Consider the following 25,631-nt stretch of genomic DNA (forward strand, 5'->3'; position numbering starts at 1 on the left):
TGTACGCTGTGTATCTGGTGCTGTATGCTTATACTCACATCATCACTTTAGCCTCTTCGATGAAATCCTCTTCAGACATGGAGCCTTCGCTGATGGCCTTGATAGCCACCCGGATGTGGGCTCGCCATTCACCTAAATAGACCACCCCAAACTGGCCGCTTCCAATCTCCTTTACAAAAGCCAACTCAGCAGGATCTATCTCCCACTTTTCTAGAAAAGTAAAACATCCATATTACAAGTACGGAAAAATTTTAGCTAGAAGAGATTCAGGAATTATCTAGACCTACTCTATTCTTTCACAAAGAGGTTAAAAATTTTATCAGTGAGGGGAACAGAACCGTAACCATTTGTAATACTCTCATGGTCATTTACATGTGTAATTCCAGAACTCAAATTTAAACATACAAACTTGACTTGCTTGGAGAGGAATTATGGATATCAAAACACTTTCTCTTTCCAGAGAGACCCAAGTTAAAAGGCAACACTTTGCCTTTCTGAACCAAACCTACCAAAACTATACCTGGCCCCAAGAATATGTATGTCCCCATCTATTTTTGTCCTGCTGAGTAAACTTGTGAGGCACAGAACATTTGGTCCCCCACCTCGCCCCCTATATCACTCCTCTGCTCACTCCCACCCCTAAAGGGCTTTTCTGCCTTGGTGTCTTCTCCTAGGGAAAAGCCTAACAAATTCACCTAATAAATACATGCACTGCTAGGATTCTAACTCACATATATCTAAGTGTACGTTTGAATTGAAATTTGTGTTATGGTATATTTCACTTGCATAGAAGCCAAATGAGGAAAAAGTAACTGTTTTTAAAATAACCCTCTTGAAAACACTTGGGAAGGATCCAAGCTTTCCTTTCCAGTACCTCCTTTTGCATAGCAACACCGCCATCTGCTGGAACTTTAGAATAATGCAGTTAAAAGAATTGTAGAGGCTGATGACCCTTATACCAGCTTTGCAAAGTGCTCCCCCTCCCAATAGCAGGGTACGTTTTAAAAGTAACACGGGAGAATATATTTATGACTTTGATATTGGCATAAACTTATTCAACAGAATATAACCCTAAAGGAAAATATTGACAAATTACACTTCATAAAAATCCTCTTTATCAATTGCACCCCATTAAGAGAGGGAAAAGGTAAGCCACAGATTGGGAGAAGATACCTCTAAAACATGTAACCAGTAAAGAATGCCTATTTCAGAATATGAAAAATCAACTAGAAAAAGGCAGATAACTATATTTTTAAGGGTTAAAAAACCTAAATAGAGTATTTTTCACAAAAGAGAATACCCAAATGGCCACTCAAGCTATAAAAAGTTGATCAAAATAATCAGTCATCAGGGAAACGCAAATTTAAACCACGATTAGATACCACTACTACACACAGCAGATTGGCTAAAGTGAAAACCAAAGAAAAGAATCCACGAGAATACTAAATATTGGCAAAGGTGTGGAGCAGCTAGAATGCCCCTACGCTATTGATTGAGGCGTAATTTGGCATAAGCTTTTTAGAAAACGAACTAAATCTGAGTGTGTACATACATACTCTATGACCCAGCAATTCTACTTTTAAGTATATATCCAACACTGTTGGAGCTTAAATGTGTACTGAACTTCATCAAAAGACATGCAAGAATGTCCATAATGATGTTATTGATGAGATAACAATTGGTTTCAACCCAACTGGCCATCTAACAGAGGATGGGTAAATCAACCGTGGTATAGTCATGCAATGTCGCACTATACCACAGTGCAGATGGACCAACCACACCCAACATCACGGGTGAAGAAGGAGAAGCCAGATACAAATGCATGGTGTCTTATTCCATTTATATTAAATAGTCAAAACCAGGCAAGACTAATTGAGCTATAGAGTTATGAGTTGTGCACTGTTCTACATGTTAAAAAATTGAGTTTATTTTTAAAAAATTAAACAGGACTATGCTTAACTTAAATAAACAGCTAATGGCAGAACTTTTATTATATATATTGTATTAAGGGCAGAGTAATAACCCAGGATCCATAATACCCTGAATCATTCTCCCATCCTAATTAAAATAGAGACCCCGAGTCCTGGTTATCTGATACACTATATAATTATATGATCATTTTCTCAGTATTTTCTGTTTCTCACTAATGAGAGAAATTTAAGGGAATAAAGTGTCACCAAATTACAAAACAGAATTCTTTGGCTCTTCTTTATTCTCACGGATTTGCAAGTACACATCTGCTAGAAAATAGTTCAAATTAAACTTTCTATGGGTTGTATTTTAAAAAGGTGAAGAGGACAATCTGGGCAGCTCTTTTTAGCAGGTTCTCTTGGAGAACAGTCATTTCCCAGCCACCCTTGTACCCGGAGAGCAACAGCTCAAACAGCCAAATAAAAAGAATTCTAATTTATCAAAAGAACGCCTGTTTAATGTATAATGAAATTTGAAGTAAAATTGAAACATCTTTCCGAAGTTCAAATTGCTCTTGTGAGATGCATAAATTTAAGTGTCTCAGAAGGGGGATTTAAACTTTGAAAGGAAACCTATCTAGACATCTCAGAAAAGCTAAGAATTTAAAGAACGTAGAGGGAACGTGGAGTAGATCCTTTACTGGATTTGATATTGTACTTGGGTGCATGCGCATACATTACCGTAGCTAAAACCAGCTGTGGCTGGCAAACAGCTGCCCATCAGTCCAACTGGGTAGCGGAGACGGGTCATGAGGCCTGGGGAGAGACAGAAATTGGCATTTCAAGCCTACTTACTGACATAAGAGAAAAAAAACAATGTATTAGACGACGATGCCAATCGTCAAATAAATTAGGCGGGAAAGTATTCTCCATTAGCCTATTTACTTATTTTCCCCATTTTTCATAAAATAATATTTGCTCATGGGACACACATCTTTTTAATTTATTTTTTTTATTATTAACATATAATGTATTATTTGTTTCAGGGTGGAAACACATTTTAAAATCTAAGAAAATTTAAAGACAAAGTAAAGATCTCCCTAAATCTTAGCAGCCAGAGATGCACTGTTATTATTCTGGTGAACACCCCTGCAAAAATCTCTGTATGTGTACATGAAAGCATATACACACCCAATATGTTTCACAGAAAAGTAAATGTCTTGCTATAAGCTTTTTACACTCAATATGTCATTGATATACGGCAGTGACTATAAATAGAGCTGAAAGTTACTTCTAAGATGCCACTATTGTAAAATATGCTGTATGTTTTTGAACATAAATTTTTAGGTACCTCTCAAATTATTGCCTTAGGATAAATTCCTTAAAATGTGATTTCTTGATCAAAGCACATATAGAAAAACTGTACTAATTCATTCAAGCACCAACAGTGTTTAAGTGTACCCATTTCCTGACTCCACTTTTTGAGAGTAGTTTTTTTTTTTTCTTTTCATTTTTTCTTTAATAACATGGTAGCATAAATGAGACTTCTTTTGATTGGGTCAACATGTAGTATTCTGTTCCATCAATTTCAATTTAGTTCAACAAGCTTTTGTTATTTATTTCCTCAACTAATGTTTATTTGGGGCCTGCTTTGTGCCAAGCACCATCCAGATGGTGGGAGACCTCAGTGAAGCAGTGAGTAAGCCAGTGATGGTCGCTGCTCCCGTAGAGCTTACAGTTTAGTGGGGGAAGAGAAAATAAACAAGTACATGCACACCCAAGAAAAAACAGAAGATGATGAGTGGTAAGCAGAGTAGATACAATACAGCTTCTATCGAGTAGGTGCTCCGGAAGGCCTCTCTGACAAGATGACAGCTATGCTGACATCAACTGATAAGGAGCCATCTTACAAAGATCAGGAGGAAGAGCATTCTGGGCAGATGGAACAGCATGTGCAAAGGCTGGAAGACAGAAAGAAACGTGGCCAGTATAAGAAGAGAAGGAAGCATCATTAAGTGCCTATTGTGTGCAAGACACTCTTCTAGGTAGATCTCAAAGATTCTGGAGGACCAAAGATGAATAAGGTGAGGACTCTGTACTCAGGGGCTCAATCTCAGTGAGGGAAGACAGGCAGAGAAAGGCAATTCCAATATACAAGGAGTAAATCCTGTGCTAGAGATACACAAGATGCTCCAGGACACAGTACCTCACACATTTTTGGATTTGAAGAAGTCTTCTGAAAAGAAATGATACCTGAGATGAATATGGCAAGTGGAGTTAAGCCATGAAGAGAATCTATGAAAAACACTCCAGGCAGAGGGAACAGCATGAGATGATACCTAGAGGTATGAAGCAGGATGGGCTACTTGACAAAAGGTGAGAGATAGAAGAGGCAAGAAATTACACTTGAGAGGCAGGTAATATTCTGGTTATGATGGGCCTTGTAAGCCATGTTAGGGAACATTACATCATCCTGCAGGTGAGAAGGAGCCATTGAAAGTTCCCAAATAAGGGAGTGGCATGGTCAGATTTACATTTTTGGTAGATCATTCTGATATCAGTGTAGACGATGGATTGAGGGGAAGTCAACATTGAAGACAAGACCAGTTAAGAGGCCATTACAGTTGTCCAAGTGAACAATGATTAGAGCAGCACTAGAAGACAAAGAGAGGCAAGAACCTATATGAGACACACTTAGGATATGAAATTCATTGCACTTGATAATTAACCAGAAGTTGTAGAACAAATAGTATTAAAATTTGTATGGAATCGCAAAAGGCCCTGAATAACCAAAGCAGTCTTGAGAGAGAAAAAACAAAGCTGGAGGTATAACACTCCCTGATTTCAAACTATACTACAAAGCTATAATAATTAAAACAGTATGGTACTGGCACAAAAACAGACACATGGATCAATGGAACAGAATAGAAAGTCCAGAAATAAACCCAAGCTTATCTGGTCAATTAATCTTTGACAAAGAAGGCAAACACATACAATGGTGAAAAGATCCCCATTGATGTTCTCTTCAATAAATGGTGCTGGGAAAACTGGACAACTATATGCAAAAGAATGAAAGTGGACCACTTTTTTACACCACACACACACACGCAAACTCAAAATGGATTAAAGACTTAAATGTAAGACTAGAAAACATCAAACTCCTAGAAGAAACCATATGTAGTAAGCTCTTGGACATCAGTCTAAGCAATATTTTTTTCATCTGTCTCCTCAGGCAAGGCCAACAAAAACAAAAATAGACAAATGGGACTACATCAAACTAAAAAGTTTTTGCACAGTGAAGGACACTATCAACAAAACAAAAAGGCAACCCACTTGAATGGGAGAAGGTATTTACAGATGCTATGACCAAAAAGGAGCTAATATCCAAAATATATAAAGAATTCATACAACTCAATATCAAAAAAAGACCAAACAATCCAATTTTTAAAAAATGGGCAGAGGACCCAAATAGATATTTCCCCAAAGAAGACATACAGATGGTCAACAGACACATGAAAAGATGCTCAGCATCACTCATCATCAGGGAAATGCAAATCAAATACACAATGAGATATCACCTCACACCCGTCAGAATGGCTAGTATCAATCAGACAAATGTCGGTGAGGATGCAGAGTAAAGAGAACCCTCGAGCACTGTTGGTGGGAATGCAAAATGGTGTGGCCACCATGGAAAACAGTGTGGAGGTTCCTCAAAAAAACTAAAAATAAAACTACCATACAATCCAGCAATTCTTCTTCTGGGTATTTCTCCAAAGAAATAAAAAACACTAATTTGAAAAGATATATGCACCCCTATGTTTATTGCAGCATTATTTAAATAGCCAAAATACAGAAGCAACCTAAGTGTCCACTGATAGATGAATGGATAAAGAATATATGGCTGGAATAATGAAATATTCTTCAGCCATAAGAAAGAATAAAATCTTGCCATTTACAACAACATGGATGGACCTAGGTGGTATTATACTAAGTGAAAAAATCAGAGAGAGAAAGACAAATACTGTATGAATTCATTTATATGTGGAATCTAAAAAAACAAAGCAAACAAACAAAACAAAACTGAAACATACTCATAGAAACAGAACAATCTGGTGGTTGCTAAAATGAGTGTGGGGGGTGGTAGGATAGGGAAAATAGGGAAAGGGGATTAAAAGCTACAAATTTTTGTAGGAGACACAATGTATGGCATGTGTTAATAATATGTAACAACTTTGTATGGTGACAGATGGTAGCTAGATTTATTGTGGTGATTACTTTGTAATGTACATAAATGTTGAATCACTATGTTATATACCTAAATATACTATTGTATGGCAAATACACTTCAATAGAAGAAAGTTTTCCAATAACTGAAGAGAAGAAGGAGGAGGAGGAGGGGAAGAAGAGAAGGGGGAGGGGGAGGAGGGGGAGGAGGAGGAGGGAGAAGGAAAAGAGGAAGAAAGGGAGGGAGGGGAAGGGTGGGGCAGGGGAGGGAGAGGAGACAGAGGGGGAGGAGGAGGAGGAAAGAAGTTATCCATTAAGGAGAATAGAATCATCTCTTGTGACTCCTCTATGTTTCCAGCCCCTGTAATTGGCAGGATGATGACACTATTATCTGAAATGGACAACAGGAAGAAGAGTAGGTTTGGAGAGAAAGCAGTGGTTAAGATGAAGAGTTCCATATCATCACTGAAGTTCAGGGCCTTGGGATTGCAAGTGCCTGGGACTACCAGGCAGAAGAATTCTGCAAAGGGAAATGTCTAGGGTGAGGAGAGAAGTGACTGGGGACAAATCCCTGCAGAACACCAATGTTTAAGGGAAGAGTAGAAGTAAGACCCATTGGGAAGAACTTTAAGGAATGATCTGAATTCAAGAACAAGAAAAGACAATGTCAAAACATCTGGAAAGCGGGGAGTTTCAAGGGGTGACATGTCAAATATAGCAGAGAGGGCTTGAAAATATAAGAACTAAAAAGCATGACCCTACAGGTCAATATGGGGGTCACTGGTAAAACACAGAGGCAGAAGCCAGATTGCAGACACCTAAAAAGCAAATGGAAAATGGACCAAGTGGAGACAATGGATGTGGACACATTTTTCCAAAAGTGTGACTTGGAAGAGCAATGTCTAAAGGAAGAAAGGACCAAGGGAGGGCTTTGTTTTTTGGCTTTTTGAATAAGAGATTCTTAAGGATGTTTACAAGGTTAAGGGAGAAGGTAAGAAGAAATGGACGAGATACAGGAGAGGAAAGAAGAGTGGATGGTGGATGGTCCAAGCAGGAGAGGAGTGGAGGGAACAGGGGCATAGGCTCAGCCTTACCAGTACTGGAAGGAGTGAGGGGAGGATGAGAGCTTGGCAGCAGGAGGACAAGATTGAGTGAGCTCATGTCAGGTGGCTTCAATTTTCTTAATGAAGTAGACAGCTAGAGGTTTGCTGAGAGGGCAGTGGATAATACTGGAAAAGGGGTCTTGAGGAGAATGGTAAAAGTTTGAAGAGAGAACAGGAAAGGATACTTACCAATGACTCAGAAGACCTAGTTGAGGTTAGAGCCCTCATCGAGTTGGGACTCTGTAACACATGATCCCAATAAAGAACATAACAAGGAATTTCTTTAAGACCCTAACGCTGTCTTCTAATTTTCAAAGTTCTTATTTGCTAAACATTTTTATTCTGTGATTTATTTATTATTCTATGATATACTACCAGGGGTTTAATGATAGTCTATCTTTCTGACAGAAAGAAGTCTGTCACTCTCTTGGCATTGTCCTTACTTCTGGGAAAGAGATGGAGTGTCATGAACTAAACTGACCAGAAGTCAAAAAGTAGGCAAGATAGTCATGGGCTCTGATTCACAGCGTGCTCTGAAACTGGACCCTCCAAAGTAGCCTCCGATGATCTGATCTGTCTTTTTCTGGAGGCTATAGCAGTCACTGAGTGCAGACGCCAGAGCCAGTGGGTTCAATGGCTCTAAATAGGTCTCAAACATTCCTCGAGTTCAAATCTCAGCACAAACACTTATTAACTGTGTAATCATGAGTACCACTCATGTCTCAGTTCCTTCATCTGTAAGATGGAGATACCAACAGCACCTACTTCATAGGATCATTCTGAAAATTAAATAAATAAATATATATAAAAGCACTCAGAACAGGGTCTGGCCCAAAGTAAGTCTTCAATAAATATCGCTATTTCTGGGTCCCCTTCCCTTCCTCTTAGCATCCTTCTTTCTTGTTATATCTTTTGTACTTTCTTTTCTCCCTAATAAATAGCAGCTATAGTTGGAAGTTTTTCTTTTTTGTTGTTGTTGTTGTTTTGTTTGAATCAGTTTTTTCTTTTTTTTAAGATTTTATTTATTTATTTGACAGAGAGAGGGAGCAGGGGGAGCGGCAGAGGGAGAGGGAGAAGCAAGCTTGCTGCTGAGCAGGGAGCCCGACATCAGACTGGATCCCAGGACCCAAGGATCATGACCTGAGCTGAAGGCAGATGCTTAAATGACTGAGCCACCCAGGAGCCCCTGATCCAGTTTTTTCTTTTTAAAAGTGATCTTTTATGCATTATAAGAATAATTTATGTATATCGTAACAAAAATATCAAACCCTAAGCAATCTCATCAGGCAGAAAATAAAAGCTTCCCTTACCCCCAGTGTCATTCCCCAAAAGTAAACATTAAGTTTATAGTCTGTTATAATCTTTTCAGTTTAAAAATTCTTACCTAAACTTTAACAGAATTTTTCTATGCACTCATATGTATGTATTTTTGTTTACAAAAGTGGGACTATATTCTCACATACTGTTTTGCACTTTTTTTCTCTTTACTAAACAACTTATCACTAACATCTCTTCATGTCAGCACATCCTGATCTACCTTAGTATTTTTTTTAACCACACCAGCATAACCACTCTGTTTCTCAAATTTTTTCTGAAGGGAAGGAAAAGAGGACTATAAAGAAAAAAACTCAGAACTGATCTCCTGATTCTAAGGGTTTCTGTCTCTACACATGAATATGTCCTCCCTGGTCCCACTCAGACTCACCGCTACTTCCTCTCTAACCAAACTCCCAGAGACCATCTGGAATATCCATGTGGACTCATCCCATAAATGGATAAAAACTTCCTTGGATTTACTCTTGACATATAGACCAGTATAATGGAAAAGTGGCCACTTTCCAAAAGGATTTTTTTTTTTTTGTCAACACAACTTTTCATGAGAGAAATCTAAAATAATGGCAAGAAATCAAAATAATATGAAAAGTTACAATGGGTTCCAAATTCTATAATATTGAGGTAAGAAGATTCCCCTATGGGTTCAAGGCGGTCCGGGAGAGGTTGGGGGAGGGCTAAAGGCCAGAGCTGTGACTGTAATTGTGGTGGAACTTTCTGGAATCTTATATCTTTCCATAGATAATAAGTTTGCAAAATTAGCAACTATTGCAAACAACACTTGAAGAAGGGGGTTAAATAATGCTTCTGCTTTATTTACGTCAAATTTTAACTGCGAAAGGCTGTGTCCTATACAACTTTTTGTGTTCTCCAAACAGAAAGAACAGAGAATGAGATATTTAAGGGTAATGTTCTACACGACTGAAGTAGAGAGTAAATTTATGGGGGCATGATTATCGAGGGCACTTGAAATGCCATTACACTTAGCCCTATGTAAATTTCAAGAACAAATGCATTGATGATTACATTGCCTTTTGCTTCTCTGCCAGCTATCATTTTTCCTAACCTGGCAGAAATGTAAAAAATCAACCTACCTCTTTTCCCTTGACTAGAAAAACAAAGAAGCATCAATGAGAAATGTTCAAAACACAAGTTATATTTCAGGCTCTTACAGATCTCTGCAGGGGTATTTGCTCCTGTTAAAGTGTCTGAGACCAAAGATGCATTGCCTGTCTGGGGCCAGGCTCCCTGACTCTCCCAGCCTGAAGCTCCTGCCTTACCTGCCGCATTGTGCTGGTGATACCAGATCAAGTCAGGGATTGATTGAAAGAGGTGTCTTTCAGCCACGTACCACTGTCCCGAGTCATTCTTTTTAATCTGATAATGTTTGATGGTAGCCTCCATATTTCTACAATCAATAGAATGTGAATTAGTAAACAAGCAAAAGGTCACTTCGGAACTAAGTCAATTCGTGAAGCGACAGGACTCCACCTCTAAAACTTTTATCCTAGTGACACTATACACTGCAGAGTGGGTTAGATCCAACCGGTGCCTCGGCACGCCTGGGTAAATTCCTGAGCCATCTATTGGGTCCTTAGATTCGAACATAACTTCAGCCAAAGTTGTCTAGTTGACAACTCCGTTGTCCAAAATAGTAGAGCCCGTCAGGGACACTTATAAGTATTTAGTTATCAGTTCAATGAGTGAATAAATGCACTGCGAGGGATATAAGGACATATGAAACAAAGAAAGAAGGAAAACCGATAGAGAGTATATTGATGAGCACTGGGGCTCTAGGCAGCCTCGAGAGACTGTGGAACACGTCTGAGAATTGTCCCACCAGAGTGCAAAGGAGCTGAGGGGCTAATCTTCCATTCCTCCTTGATGGAGGGTTGCTCCTAGGATGTTAACTCTCAGGCACCTCCAGTCTACCCATGGGGACCCCGAGTTCCCACAGCCAGAGAACGTCCTCCAGCAGAAAGGCACAGGACGCTTTCTGAGTGCAGGAGAATGCTCTGCAGGTAAACCCCAAGGGATATGAGGAAAGGACCACCATTGTCTGCTACCACTAAGCCAACTTCCTCATGGTTGAGAAAAGGAGATGGGAGGGAGAAGTCCCTTAACTTACCAAAGTCACACACAGAGCTTGTTAGGAATAAAACTCGAATCGATCAGTTGTATTAACTTCCAGGCCAGCAATCTTCTGTGCTAAGACCTCTCTTTCTCCATGTGACAGTGTCTCACTAAGAAAGACTGTCCCAAGAATCGTTACCTCTAAAGTGATCAAAATCACAATTGCTTACCTTCTAGCTTTTATAAACACAGAAATTGTGTAGGATCCCAAATGTCTTGAATCTCTGACAATAAATGCACCTTCTTTAGACTGCAAAACAATTCATTGTACAGATTTAGTCGTTATTAGGAAGAAAGACAAACCTACATCTCAGGAATGAAAACCAAACCATACTGACTTACTACAAGTGGATAAGATTGTTTTCACAATTATATGCAATCTTATCTCCCTTATACGTTAAGAAGTCACACACACAAAAATATTTAATTGGGACAAGAATTTATAATGTATGAGTATTTTTAAAACCTTGGTCCCGATTTTTCTAAGAAAATTTCTGCATTTGACAACCTTGTACCCCACCATTTCATTATTTTTGTTATATCAATCAAGGTAATTGATACTTGCTGATGAACAGGAAGCGCTGTGAGACAGATTGGCAGGTTGTATTTTGGAAGAAAAGAAACAACACAGTAGGTGGGGTGAGGGAGGCAGCAAGAAATACATCTGGAAAAGCAGGGAGGGAGTGGGAAAAGGGAGCAGAATCCATGACAGGGATGGAGAGAGGATAAGCTTTGAGGGAGTCTGGAGAGAAGAGCGGAGGAGTGATTTTAGTTGCTGCCAGGGTATGGGAGAGACAAGAAGAGAACGGGCAGGAAAGAAGAGTATTTTAAGTTTGATGTTAGGTTATAAATTGGATTCCCACTGACATCCTCTGGGAACCCCCAATAAAGCTGTAAATTGTTTTCAAATGACTTGGAATGTTGGACTGTTTGGTTTGTGTTGTTTGTTTGATATCATAAAAAAAAGTTTCCACCTTTACTTAGTGTGTTTACACTTGTGGAGAGGGAACCATCTCAGAAGCTTGCCAAATGTGTGAAAGTTTACACTTTCGAAGTGCCAACAACTTGCCTGAGAATTGCCCTAACCCAACAAACACCATGGTGTAACCCTCAAAGTGAGCACGATACATTAAGCAAAGCCTTCTCTTCCTTCTAGATGCTTACCAAGGAACAAGCCTCATTTTCTGGTCAAACTTTTAAACCAAAAAATCTCTTACAGCCATTTAAAATAATAAAAATCTAGCTTTTATTGAATTCCTACCATGTCCACGGACTGGGTTACAAACTATAGAGGACAGAAGGTATAAAAGATGGAGATGTAAAAAGCGAAGTTGTACGTACAGTGGCTACGTAGGTAGAATATATATACACAGACGTAGAGATGCTATGCGTTCAGTCAAGTTGTCTAAGTAGTGACCTCCTCTTCAAGGTGGAAAGAGTGCAAACAGTCATGACCACAAAGCAATAAAAGTAGAAATTAATAACAAGCCCCAGAGGAGAAAGCTACTACTGCATGGATATTTTCAAGTTCTCTTTTATATAACTCAAGGAAATTCAAATAAAAATGAAAACATCTAGAAAATAATAAAGAAATGCCACATATCGGAAACTCTGCTATACAGTTCAAACAGTACTCAGTCTTCATGCTTACATCAATAAACAAAGGAAATACAAAATAAATGTATCTACCTCAAGAAGTTAGGGCAAGAACCAGGTCAAGTGGAAGAAAGAAATGAATGAAGACAAAAGCAGAAAACAATCAATTATAAAAACAAAAATATAATAAAGCTAGTCATTAAGTTCAAAATCTGGTTATAGAGGGAAAAACAATGAAATAGGTAAGTTGCTAACCAATCTAACCAATAAATAAGAGGGGAAATATATCAAAAAAATAAGCCACAAAGATCCAGAAAAAAAATGAGAGCATCACCTTGACTCTACACAATACATTTGAAAATTTGAATGAAATGAGTGATTACCTAGCAAAACATAAAATTTATCAAAATTGATTCCAGAAGATCTGGAAATGTTAATGGACCTACTGAATGGGAAAATGGATAAGGCTTTAAAAGAGCTACAACATTAAAAACACCATGGAGGACATATTGTGATGCTGCATGATTCCAGAGCATGTGAAAAGAAGAAAAACTTATAAATTTTTATATAAAGTGGGTTTAATATCAACACCAACAACACAGCAAAGATTGTGCACAAATCTCACTCATGTCCACTCAAAAATCCTAATTAAATATTAACAAACTGAATCCAGTAGCACAGTGGAAGAATAATATACCATGACCAAGAAGGACTGCATACAGGAATGAAAAAGTAATTCAATATTAGGGATTTTATTAATTCATCCTAGTAACAGATCTGAGAAGAAAAATCTCATGAACAACGCCATAGATATTGAAAGGGCATTTGACAAATTTCAACTTCTAGAATCAGTTTTCTTTAAATTCTCAGTAAAATAGTAATAAATATGTACTTCTCTAACACAATAGTCCATGTTTACGTTAGTCCCAAGTCCAGCGTTATGTTTTCTGTGGGAATCATTCCAACTAAAATCAGGAAAAAGAAATGCCCACTGTCAGCACTGGTATTTAATATTGTTCTGAGACGCCAGCTAATGCAATTAAATGAGAGGCCAAAAAAAAGAAAGAAAGAAAGAAAAGAAACCAAAACAAAACAAAAAACCTACCAAGAAATACTGTATTAAATTATAAAAAGGAGCTGAAATCATCACTGTTTGCTATTGATAAGAGTCTACCTGAAACTCGTGAGAATCAACTAAAAACTACCAAAAAAAGTTTTGAATTCACCAAGTCTTCTGTTACAAAATTAATTCACAGAACTCAAGAGCTTTCATAAGTAAAAAAAAAAAAAAAAAAAAAAGATACCCATTTATAGTAGCAACAGAAAAATACACAAACAAATGTGCAAGAGCTATATGAAGAAAACTTTAAAATGATCCTAAAGGGGCTCCTGGATGGCACAATCAGTTGGGCGACTGACTCTTGGTTTCTGCTCAGGTCATGATCTGAGTCTTGAGATCAAGCCCCGCGCTGGGCTCTGCACTCAGCCTGGAGTCTGCTTGGAATTTTTCTCTCCCTCTCCTTCTGCCCCCCTGCCACACCGTGCACACGCTTTCTCTCTCTCTCTCTCAAAAAATAAATAAATCTTTAAAAATAAATCAATAAAATGCTCCTAAAGAATATAAAGATGTTTACTTTTCTCATTAGGTTTTCAATCCATCCAAGATTTATTTTTGCTTGAAGTAGGGACCTAATTTTAATTTTTTCTACAGGAATAATTAATATGGGTCCCAGAACAAACTGGTCCCCAAACCCCACTGATTTGTAATGCCCAAACAATTTTCCCTAAATTACTCTGTAAATTTAATACACCAGCAGGAAGCTTTTTAAAACTAGGCAAAATAATTGTGAAGTTCATATGTATAAAATGTATCTCCAGAGTATTTCTGGAAAAGAAGAATGAGGGAGGCTAGCCACACAAAGAGAGCCTCAGTATTTGAAATATTATAAAGGTATCACCTAAATACACAGGCTGATCAATAAAACCAAGTAGTGAGTTCAGATGTAGTCCAACATAGGAGCTGTGCTTATGATGAAAGTGGTACCTCAAATCAATACAGAAAAGATAGACACTTGGTAACTATCTAGAAAAAATAAAATAAAATCAGATCCATACCTCACTCTACATCAGGAATAATTACAAATGAATCAAACATGTCTATGTAAAAAATAAAACCAATGAAGTAATCAAGAAACATGGGAATTTTTTTTTAAAAGCTCAGAGTGGGTAAGATAATTCGAACCTGACACAAAGCTTTAAAAAATTTGTCTGATAAATTCAAACACATAAAATTTAAGCACTATTCATGGCAAAAAAAAAAAAAATATGACAGTTGAAAAACTGGGGAAAGTATTGCCACATATTACAAAGAGCTAATTTCCTTAATGTAGCTACATAGGTCCTACGAACTGTGAGGAAAGCATTAAAAAAAAGCAACAACAGAAAATTTTGCAAAGGATATGAACAGACATCTTACAGAAAAGGAGATACAAATATTTAAAATTTCATATACACAGAGATGCTTAACATTTTTGGGATAGGAGAAATGTAAATGAAACCCACACTGAGATGAGATGTCAGAGAGCAAAGTGCCACACATTTCATTAAACATTTGCTGGAAAGGTTGTGAGAAAATGGGCACTCTTACAACTTTTAGCAGGTATGTAAATTGTACAACTCCTGTAGAGGGTATTTAATACCTCCCCAAATTAGAAATGTACATTCCCTTTGACCCAGAATTTCTATCTTGGGGGATTTATCCTACATATACACTCACATAAATGGGAAAAGCTGTGTAGGTAGGTTACCTATAGCAGCACTGTTTTGTTTTGTTTTGTTTTTTTAAGATTTTTATTTATTTCTTAGAGAGAGAGACACAGTGAGAGAGGGAGCACAAGCAGGGGGAGTGGGAGAGGGAGAAGCAGGCTTCCAGCCAAGTGGGGAGCCCGATGTGGGGCTCGATCCCAGGACCCTGGGATCATGACCTGAGCCAAAGGCAGACGCTTAATGACTGAGCCACCCAGGCGCCCCAACAGCACTGTTTCAATAGCAAAAGAGTGTATACCACTTAAATTCCCATTAAATTTTTTTAAAGATTTTATTTATTTATTTTAGAGAGAGCACACGCAGGGGGAGGGCAAGAGGAGGAGGGAGAGAGAATCCCAAGCAGACTCTGGGCCAAGCGCAGAGTCCCACGCAGGCAATCCCACAACCCCGAGGTCATAACCAATCCGAAACCACGAGCCCAGTGCTCCACCCCTCCATTAAATTTCTTAAATAAAGTGTGATATGTCCAATGTAAGAAATACTATGCAGCTGTAGAATGAATGAGGACACTTTCTGTGTATTGACGTGAAAAGTTTCCTTCCCAATACATATTGCTGAGTGAAAAAAGTAATGCACACAAGAGTATATATAATATGTTACCATTTGTGTAAAAATAACAATATAAGAAAATATATTTCTAGTTGTTTGTGTATGTATTAAATATCTCTGAAAGGACACAAAATAAACTAATAATAGAAGTTTGTCTATGGGGAAGGGAACTGGTATCTTGGGGACAAGGATGGGAGAAAACTTCAAAATCTTTTGATTTTTAAACTATATGAACATGCCATTGAAATGTGAAATAAATAAAATTATAAAATACTTCCAGAAAAATTTATGCAATCAATTTGAAAATAAATATAAAGTAGGCAACTCTCCACGTAAATATAAAATGTCAAACATCTCAAGAAGAAAAGGAAATTAAATCAGTACTCAATTATCTGTTTGAAAAAGCTGCATGTCCAAACTATTTTATGAGAGATATATGTAACTTCAAGGAGCAAATAACTTCTATTCAATATAAACTATTTTAAAGATTGGAAAGAGACAAAACCTCATGTCCCAACTCATTTTATGAGGCTAGTACAGCCTTTATACTAAAACTAAACAAAGAGAGTGGGAAATTAGAAGCCAGGCCTCTTGTGAACATAGCAGGACAAATGCTAACTAAAGTATTAGGAAACTCAAACTAGCAATATATATGTTTTAAATGCCTCATGATCAAGTAGGATTTAATCCAGGTACTTAAAAAAAATAGAAAATATATAAATTACAAAAATATTTTTAGATATATAGGAAAAAGATGTATATTTTTAAAAATATCCACACACATAACATACACACACACACACACACACACACACACACTTTAGACAGATTAGGACCTAAATATGAAAAGCAAATCTTTAAACCATTTAAAAGAAAATATCATTTTATCACTTCAGGAGAGAGAAGAATTTATTATACTGAAAAAGGAAAAAAGATCATAAAAATTGAGAAATTTGACATTAACATATTTTAAAATTTAAAATAAGAAAAGAGCATACAAAAATTTTAGGGCCAAAAATCAAAAGAACATAGTGAAAAATGAGCAAAGGGTATTAGCAGACATGTAACAGCAGAGGAAGCCCAAATAGCCAGCACACACATGAAAAGTCACTCAATTGAACTGTTTATCAAGGAAATGCACATTTTAAAATATATATACCATTTCTCAGTGAATCAAAGAAAAGCTACCAACTGTTGGCAAGAATGTAGGGGACCAGTTTTCTCATTCCTTGTAAGAATATAAATTAGTACAAGTACTTTGAGTCATGATTTCAAAATATCTAGTAATGCTAAGTCTGCACATAGTTTCTGACCAGATCATTTCTGGGTATAACCGAAAGAAACCCTTGCCCTTGTGTACAAGATGATATGTGCATGGAAGTTCTTGGCAGCATTGTTCATAATACTAAGAAGGTAGAAACAACGTGAATGATTAGTAATACATTTGTTACACTCATCTAATGAAATACAGCAGTTAAAGGAATGTGTTTGCTCTTTATGTATCCATGGGAATGAAACTGAAATACAATGTTTCATTAAAAATCAACATACCTATGATCTCCCTTATGTCAAATGTTAAAACACATAACACTGTAGGCTGTTCATGCACCAATATATGATAAAAATATAAGCACATGGATGCAGTGGGGGCACACCCTTCTAAGGTGATTGTCTCTGGAGAGTGGGCGGGGACAAAACAGATGAGGGAAGGGATGGGTGTCAATTGCATCTGCCAGGTTTTATTTTGTCTAAGAATGTTATGGCCAAATGTTGCTATTTGTGCCAAATGTTGCTATTTGTGCTGTCTGGGTTATGGGTGTGTGGAGGTTTGTTGCATAACTCCCTGATCTAGTCTTTGTAGGGAGGTCAGCCCCCGGCTCTGTTCTGGCTCCCTGGCAGGCGCAAGAGTCTCTCCTGCTGATCCCGCACAGCCCCTGTGATTTTGGCCCTATCACCTGTACTAACTTGCTTACCGTGGACCGACTTGAGAATTTTCCTTCTCCAGTTCTGCCTACTTGTCATAACATCTTTGTCCATTCTAGACCTACTAATATCACTTTACAGGAGGCCACCTGCTGTCACCATGCCCGGTGGGTCCCACATTTGCTGCCGCGTCCCATTTCCTCCTAGCCAGTGAAGCCAAGCCTGGCCTCCAACCTCCTTCCCCATCCCCAGCTGAGCCGGGGTCTGGGTCGCTCAAACTCTGTCTAACCCCCTGCTATCCACCGGACCTCCCCTCTGTCTTGAGTCCTTACTGGTATTGACTTTGTAGTTCCAGAACTGACTCTTTCTCACTCATATTTCTAGATTTCCTCAACATCTGACAGCAGGGCAAAGTGACACACATACCTCTTACCTAGTTTCTAGGTTTGACTCTACATTTACCCACAGTTCGTATTTACCGTCCGTTGGAAACTGTATGCACTTTTGTTTTGCTTTGACCTAAAAGAGCAGTTTTGATCTGAGTTTGATATTTTGGCTACCTCACTCTTTCTTTTGTTCCCAAAGAACAAAGAAAGTGTAGCACTCGGTATTTTTCTCTATTTGTGTTTTTAAGAAGCCTTAGCTAAGCTCATGAAGACAGAGTATATATTTATATTGTATGTGATGCAAAGGTGTATGGGCAATTCCAATATAGACTCTACTGCGGGATGCACTTTGGAGTGAATGAGGAGTTTCAGTATGTTGGAGTTGAAATCATTTCAGGAAAAATACACTTCTCAAGTTACAATGAAAGTCAATGAAAAACATGAGCTGATACAAATACATCTGGTTTACAACTTATCGGAAATTGCACAGTAGAGATAAAGTTGTAATAATATTTTAGAACTGAAAAGAACAGGAAGTAATAAAACTTTTAAGTTTGGTCAAATCTTTACAATGAACATCTGTTAGAAATTTTGAAAATATTCACAAGTTATTCATGAATAAAGTGAATTACCTCTTGTCTCAAAATACGTTCTGCCTGATTTCTGGTAATGTTTCTATGGTACCACCTGTAAAAGCAATAAAAATAATTTTAAAATTTTATATTCTATTTTTTCCAGAAAAAAAAAAAAAAACCTGCCTCATTTCCTTCATTTTTAGGAACTTTACTCCAGAACTGATTTTAGAAAGCTGAGCGTTTTTTATTTCTGATAAACAACAATGTACTATTATGTGTCATTTAGTATAACAGTTTGTTTTTTGTTTTTTTTTTTAAAGATTTTATTTATTTGATAGAGAGAGACACAGCGAGAGAGGGAACACAAGCATGGGAGAGGGAGAAGCAGGCTTCCCGCCGAGCAGGGAGCCCGATGCAGGGCTCGATCCCAGGACCCTGGGATCATGACCTGAGCTGAAGACAGACGCTTAACTGATTGAGCCACCCAGGCGCCCCTAGTATAACAGTTTTATTAATTGTAAGCCGATACCTAGTTTATTCTATCATATCTCAATTCAACTTTCTGACATATACTTAGTTTATGATTTTGAGTGATTTAATCTCCTGAAAATTTTCATGAAACGTATGTGGTTAAGAAGTCAACGAACATTTACTGAGCTTTGGTAGACAAACTAAAAAATACCCGTTTCTTTCTTTGCTCTTGGGAACTTCCTAATTCCTAATTGCTCTTGGGAACTTCCATATTACCTTTCCAAAATTAAAACGTACTCTGGCCCATCTGACTCCCCCAAGTATGTTAACCTATAGTAAAGTTAGTGGTTTAATAATGTAAATGGAGCAACTAGTATCTGCCTTGCTCCAAACACCCTCTCATCTTTCTGCTTGTTCTCCCCTCATGCTAAGCTTCGGCCATATTGGGATTCTTTCCTTCCTCAAGTTCACCAAGCCCCTTTCTGCCTCCATCTTGCTGTTTCCTCTGTATGAAACATATCCTGAAACGACTTTAGAATATCAGATCCTCTCACAGTAAACACAATTAAATGAGTATAATTGAAACCCATAGTTTGGCAGAACAAGACCTAGTCAGTAAGCAAATGTTGTACAGGAAAGAGAGAGGAAATGGTAGAACAAAGGAGAGAGAAAACAAATGGAAAAGTTTTCGTTTCAAAATAAGATTTTAAAAAGGAGTTAAGGGAATATTACCAGAAATGCTATTTTTGTGGACAGTGGAAAGAAGAATGCATGTATAACCATACATTGAGTCACAGTGGGTAGGCCAAATGATGGCTACGTGAAAATCCTCTATCTGACTTTGAGGACAGAATCTATCGTATCTTGTGGACTAACCTGCAGTAGTAAAAAGCTGCCACTAAAGTAGAATGGTCACATATTAAAAATGCTAATGGCCTCAAGTTGAAAATGAACTTTTAAAAAGATAAAGCATAGAGAAGAGAGGATGATTACAGGTGATTATAGATGAAACCATTGGACTACTTATCACTAGTGGGAACAGGAGTTAATTGTGATGTTGGACTGTGAATATCATTCAGTACTTTTTAATGAATATTCATATTGGGGGAGGGACTTTCAGAATGAGTCTAAGACCTCTTGTTGTAGAAAGAAGAAATTCTTTCAAAATAAATGAGAGAGGGTAAGCATCTGCCTTTGGCTCAGGTCATGATCCCAGGGTCCTGGGATGGAGTCCCGCAGTGGGCTCTCTGCTAAGTGGGGAGTCTGCTTCTTCCTCTCCCTCTATCCCTCCCCCCACTCACCCAAGAGTGCATGCTCCCATGCACGCATACGCTCTCTCTCTCAAATAAAATATTTTTTTAAAAAGTTCACATAAATTGTTTTATTCTAAATATTTCTCACCTATAATCACATTAAGTGTTAATTTTGTTGTTTTGTACTTATTTATTATGGTGATAAGTAATATAAGCAAATATATTAATTTTGCTTAAATATAAGTTAAAAATCCATCCATGTGTGGATGTCATTAAAATGACTTCAAAGTAGTAAGAGAAGAACCAGAGACAAGTATATGATGAATTTCATATCCTTTAAAATAATGCAGAATTTCAACAGGCAGAAAAAAGAATAGATGGATATGATATAGGTGAGGTGAGGGGGCATGCTGTTTCAGAATTTCATCTGGTTAAATCAGATAGTGAAGAAGAATTTTGTGTTTTGTTTTGTTTTGTTTTGTTTTGTTTTGTTTTGTTTTTAAATAGGTAAGGCTGCAACTCTTATGCCTGGACAACACTGATTATAAAACTCATACTGAATGATGTGGACAGAGGGCTTAGGGTGGGGCTTCTACTGGCATATGAAAACCATCTAGCATGTCCAACTGTTACCAAGTACAAACGTCTTGTGTATATGTAAGCCTTGGGTACACCTGTCCCAGTCTTAGAATCAACAAGTAACAGTATTGTGGTCTTGAGTTTTCAACCTAGAAACCCTGTTAGATCTAAGATGGTAAATCTGCTTCTCTTAGTCATTTTCTAACCCTGAGAAGATGAAACTTTCAACAGAGAGAAAATGCAATAAATGAAACTCATACTTCTGTAAAATTCAGCATAAGCAATATGTTTGATATTTTAAGTATCTATTATTGGGGCACCTGGCTGGCTCGGTCAGTTAAGCAACTGCCTTCAGCTTAGGTCATGATCTCAGGGTCCTGGGATGGAAACCCACATCAGGCTCCCTGCTCGGCGGGGAGTCTGCTTCTTCCTCTCCCTCTGCCCCTCCCCCCACTTGTGCTCACTCTCTCTCTCTCTCTCTCTCTCAAATAAATAAATAAAATCTTTAAAAAATAAAATAAAGTATTATTTTAAGAGAATCGGACATATTAAGTTTTAGACTTTGATTTTAAATGCAAAATTAATTTTAAACTTACAATTTGAAGTTTAAGGGAATTTGACTTTTTAAATGTATGGTTACGAGAATTTGGCTTATCACATTTAAGTTTGATTTATTAGATTTCTGGGATCATATATGGACTTACAAAGGGCTATTGAAATTGTAAATTTGCCCTGTCAGGCATGTAAAATATTTAAACAGAAAATTGAATTCATTCAGTTTATTAATGCAAGTGAAATGTTTCGGGAAATTTAATTAACTGAGCTTATAAATAGGACTGATTGTTTAAGGAAACTGTTGAGTTTGAATTAAGGTGACTGTTCTTATTTTTTTAGATTTATAAACAGTATATCAAGATTTGAAGGCTTACTGAAAACCAGGTTTTCACACTGTACTCTTGATAATTTGGATATTAATTTAAAACCAAAGTAGCCATAAATATTTCAAAGTATAAAGTTTCCCCTGAGATGTCAGAAGCCTACACTAACATAGCATTCCTTCCCCCATCCACCCCTACTTCCTTTAGACCTCAAGTCACTTCCTCAGAGGTCTTCCCTATCCCAATATCCTCATCTTTTAGCCTTCTCCATTGATTTCTCCCAGTGTCCCATACTGTTCCTTCATGACACCACAGTTTAAAAAAAATTTTTTTTAAAGATTTTACTTATTTATTTGACAGAGAGAGAGAGAGCACAAGTAGGGGGGCAGCAACAGAGGGAGAGGAAGAAGCAGACCCCCTGCTGAGCAAGGAGCCCCATGCAGGACTCCATCCCAGAACCCTGGGATCATGACCTGAGCCACCCAGGCGCCCCCACAATTTAAAATTTTATATTTATTTGTGAATTTGAGGTTTCTGTCTCTTTTCCCATGAAGCTGTAAGTTCCACAAAAGAAGGGAGTGCATCTATGTGTTATACGTCGTATCTCCAGCGCCCAGAACAGCTAACACCCGGCACATCATAAGTGGGCAATAAATAAAGATTGAACAGATGAGCGATTCAGGGGCTGAGGTAACTATGAAATGTGGTACCTCTGCAACAGCAGGCAGACTGGGAATGCCCTTCCTGTTAGCTTCACAGTTCTAGAATGTATCGAATATTTACTAGGTCCTACATGAGACAGGTATCACAGTTCCAAGTTTTCATATCATTTAGAGGTTTATAGCTATTCAGTAATTCTGCCCAGAGCCCAGGCACTAGTCAGTGGTGATGTCAGGATTTGAACCCAGATTTCTCCAATTTCTAAGCCTATACTATAGTATTTCAATCTAGGGCCATAATTTCTACACAGTCATTAGAACGATGTTTGGCATATAATAAGTGGTGGATATATTTTAGTGATTTATATTGATAATTATTATATCTATATTTTAACAAACCCCTTTAAAAAGAAACAGAAATAAAAATTAATTTTCCCACAATTAGAAAATTAAAGAAGATAACTTTCAAAGACACATAAATCAAAGCCAAGAAAATGAGATGATTATTTTAAGTTCAGGGTAGTTTAATTCAAATTACCCAATATCTACAGTATGAACAAGCTGTTAAGGGCAGACTCCAACCCTCGTCTAAACTAAGGAAGCAGCCAGCAAATTAATTAATAATGAAAGGAAGGAAAGTCACACTGTTGCTTAGTGAGCATCCATTTACTCACTACCGGGCACTGTGTTAGGTACTTTCACACATATCTCCTTTAATCTCCTGGAAAGTCTGAACTGGGTTTACGATATGGAAAAAAGTCTTTTTCTTAACAGGAGATTTTCACACAAAACTTCCCCTGACCTGACCTTCAAAAGAGACCTATGGTGTTGGGCAGCTCCAGTTGGGGGCAGTGGTGAGCCCCCCAAGGTGACGGTAGAGAGTTGTGAAACTGTTTTCTTAGGATGGTGTGTTCAGTCACCTAGGGCCTTTGTCCTACTGAGTGGAGGCTAGATTTTTGGGGCAGAGCTAAATGACTCCGGTCAAGAGAGGGGGCATGACAAGCTGAGTGAAGGACAGAGAAGACAGAAGAGACCTGTGATGGTACTAAGCGGGGAGAGGGGAGAGAGAACAGAAGTAGCTAATAGAGAAGCCTGGTAAAGTCATGTGGATGTGTCATGTGTCCTGTAGTCATCCCTTGTCCCCTCCAAGAAAGTCTACATTATTCACCAATGCTTTTAAAGATTTATTTATTTTAGAGAGAGAAAGAGTGCATGCATGCATGTGCCCATGCGAGTGGGGGAGGGGCAGAGGAAGAGAATCCCCAGACAGACTCCCACGTGGGGCTCCAAGAGTCAGACACTCAACCAAGTGAGCCACCCAAGCGACCCCCACCAATACTTTTAGAATTGAATTTGCTTTAGGGAGAGAGATGCTGAGTCTGGCCTCCACGTGGGCTTAAATTAGTAGCAAGGCAGACATCTAGGGGCTTGGAGGGAGGGGTTGGTTCTCATTCAATTTATATTTGCTGCCTGGTTCTCTGAGAAGCACCTGTCTTCATGCCTCAACCCACATCACCTACTGCCACAAGGCTGGAAGCATATGCTAATTGCAAAGCGAGTATCTAAACTGGGGGAGGGCAGTCAAGTGCTAAAACTTATGCAAACCTGAATTTATAAAAGACTAGGACTACTCCCAGTTCTGCCACTCTCTGCTTGTAAATTACTCTCATAACCTTAGTTTCTGATCTGCGGAATGGAGGGCTAGAAAAGTGATTGCTAAGATCTCCATCTTCCAAATCTATCATTGTAACAAAAATAAGTTTCTAAGCAGAACCTTAGTGAACACACCAAAATTTCCCCCCAAACTATAGCATTAGCCTGCTTCTCCTCTTTAGCTATTTCTAAAACGTTTCAAAACATGAGCCAAAATATAGTTGTGTGTCTCTGTGTTAGGCTCAATTTACCACTCATTAAAAAACTAAGGTCATTTTTGAAATAGTTATTTTTCCATTTAGGACATAGAGTAAAACAAGACCAAGATGAGTGTTTGGTTTCCATGCAGTCACTGTTAAAACAAACCCAAAAAAGTCGTCATACAAAACTAAACAAAAAGAAGTTTAAGAAAAAGAAGTTTCTGAATCAACCATTATAAGGATCAAAGATCTCTCAAACTAAAGCAGCCAGATGTGTTACTTTCTTTTCCTTTTGTAGACCAAAACCAGCTTCTATACTCGTAAGCCGCCCAAATGTACCTGATTTTTCACAGATCAACCATAGAGCATATTTTGGAGGAGACTTACTCATATATTTCTAAATTGGTTAGTTTGTTCTCGGTCACATAGTTGCTTGGGATTAAGCCTTCATTCCTACAACAAAAGACAAAGCCAAAATCAAAATGCTTGGCACATCTGTGGCATTATCGTGACAACAATCCTTTTTAAAACCTCAAGGACATAGGAGGAAATCAAACTCGTTTTACTGATTAAATTCTAAAAGAAGAAAAAGGATTTTTCATTTCCATATTCAACTAAAATCTCTATTTGACAAATACTAAGGTTCTGACTTACAATGGAAGTAATTTAAGATGTTTCGTGACACCAAAATTTTTCAAAGAGGGAAAGCGGCACTTACGAGATCATTGGGATGTCATAGTGACTAGATTAAAAACACAGCAACAACAAAGATATCAACTTAATTCTTCTGAATTGCTGTAAAATAGATAGAATAGATATTCTGGTTTAGCCATGTCCCTATTATAGCAAATGCTGCACCGAAACACATGAACATGCCTTCTTGTGCACCAGGAAAAGTAATTCTCTAAGACAGATACCAAACGGGGAAATTGCTGGGTCACCAAATATGTGCATCTCCCCTTAGATACAGCAAATTGCCACTGAAGGAAAACATACAAATTTACACACCCATCAGCAGGGTAAGGGTTTCTCTTTTTCTATACCTTCACCAACGAAATTTGAAATTATAAAATTGCAAAAAGATCTCCATGACATTATTGAAAGATCAAGCAAGTTGCAGAACAACGCATAAAGCATGGTAAGAATTAGGTAAACTAAATCGGCAAATGAGAACGTGTATTTCAATATGTACATGAAAGTGCATTGAAAATTTTCCAGAAGGGTACTCACTAAGTGAATAATGATGCTTGGGTTTGGAGGCATTATTTATCATGGTTGCATATTATAAAAAGCAATATTCACTTATTAACTTTGAAATTAAAAGGTAATTCGTCTTTTTTTAAAGTCTGAGTCATGCCAATGCCAACCTGCAGGAGGGCTA

General features: G+C 37.8%; 1 protein-coding gene across 1 annotated transcript in view; it reads right to left on the bottom strand.

Moving 5' to 3' along the window:
• Positions 1-25,631, bottom strand: part of TXK (TXK tyrosine kinase) — a 42,344-nt gene that overhangs the window by 12,204 nt on the left and 4,509 nt on the right. The window contains exons 4-9 of the mRNA XM_032397877.1: positions 24,638-24,703; positions 18,615-18,669; positions 10,873-10,952; positions 9,850-9,977; positions 2,652-2,726; positions 39-210 (exon numbers count right to left, since the gene is read on the bottom strand). Coding sequence (XP_032253768.1) covers positions 39-210; positions 2,652-2,726; positions 9,850-9,977; positions 10,873-10,952; positions 18,615-18,669; positions 24,638-24,703 — 576 coding nt within the window. The remainder of the gene's footprint in view (positions 1-38; positions 211-2,651; positions 2,727-9,849; positions 9,978-10,872; positions 10,953-18,614; positions 18,670-24,637; positions 24,704-25,631) is intronic.

This window comes from Phoca vitulina, unplaced genomic scaffold (genome assembly GCF_004348235.1).
Source record: "Phoca vitulina isolate PV1807 unplaced genomic scaffold, GSC_HSeal_1.0 scaffold3, whole genome shotgun sequence".
NCBI lineage: Eukaryota > Metazoa > Chordata > Mammalia > Carnivora > Phocidae > Phoca > Phoca vitulina.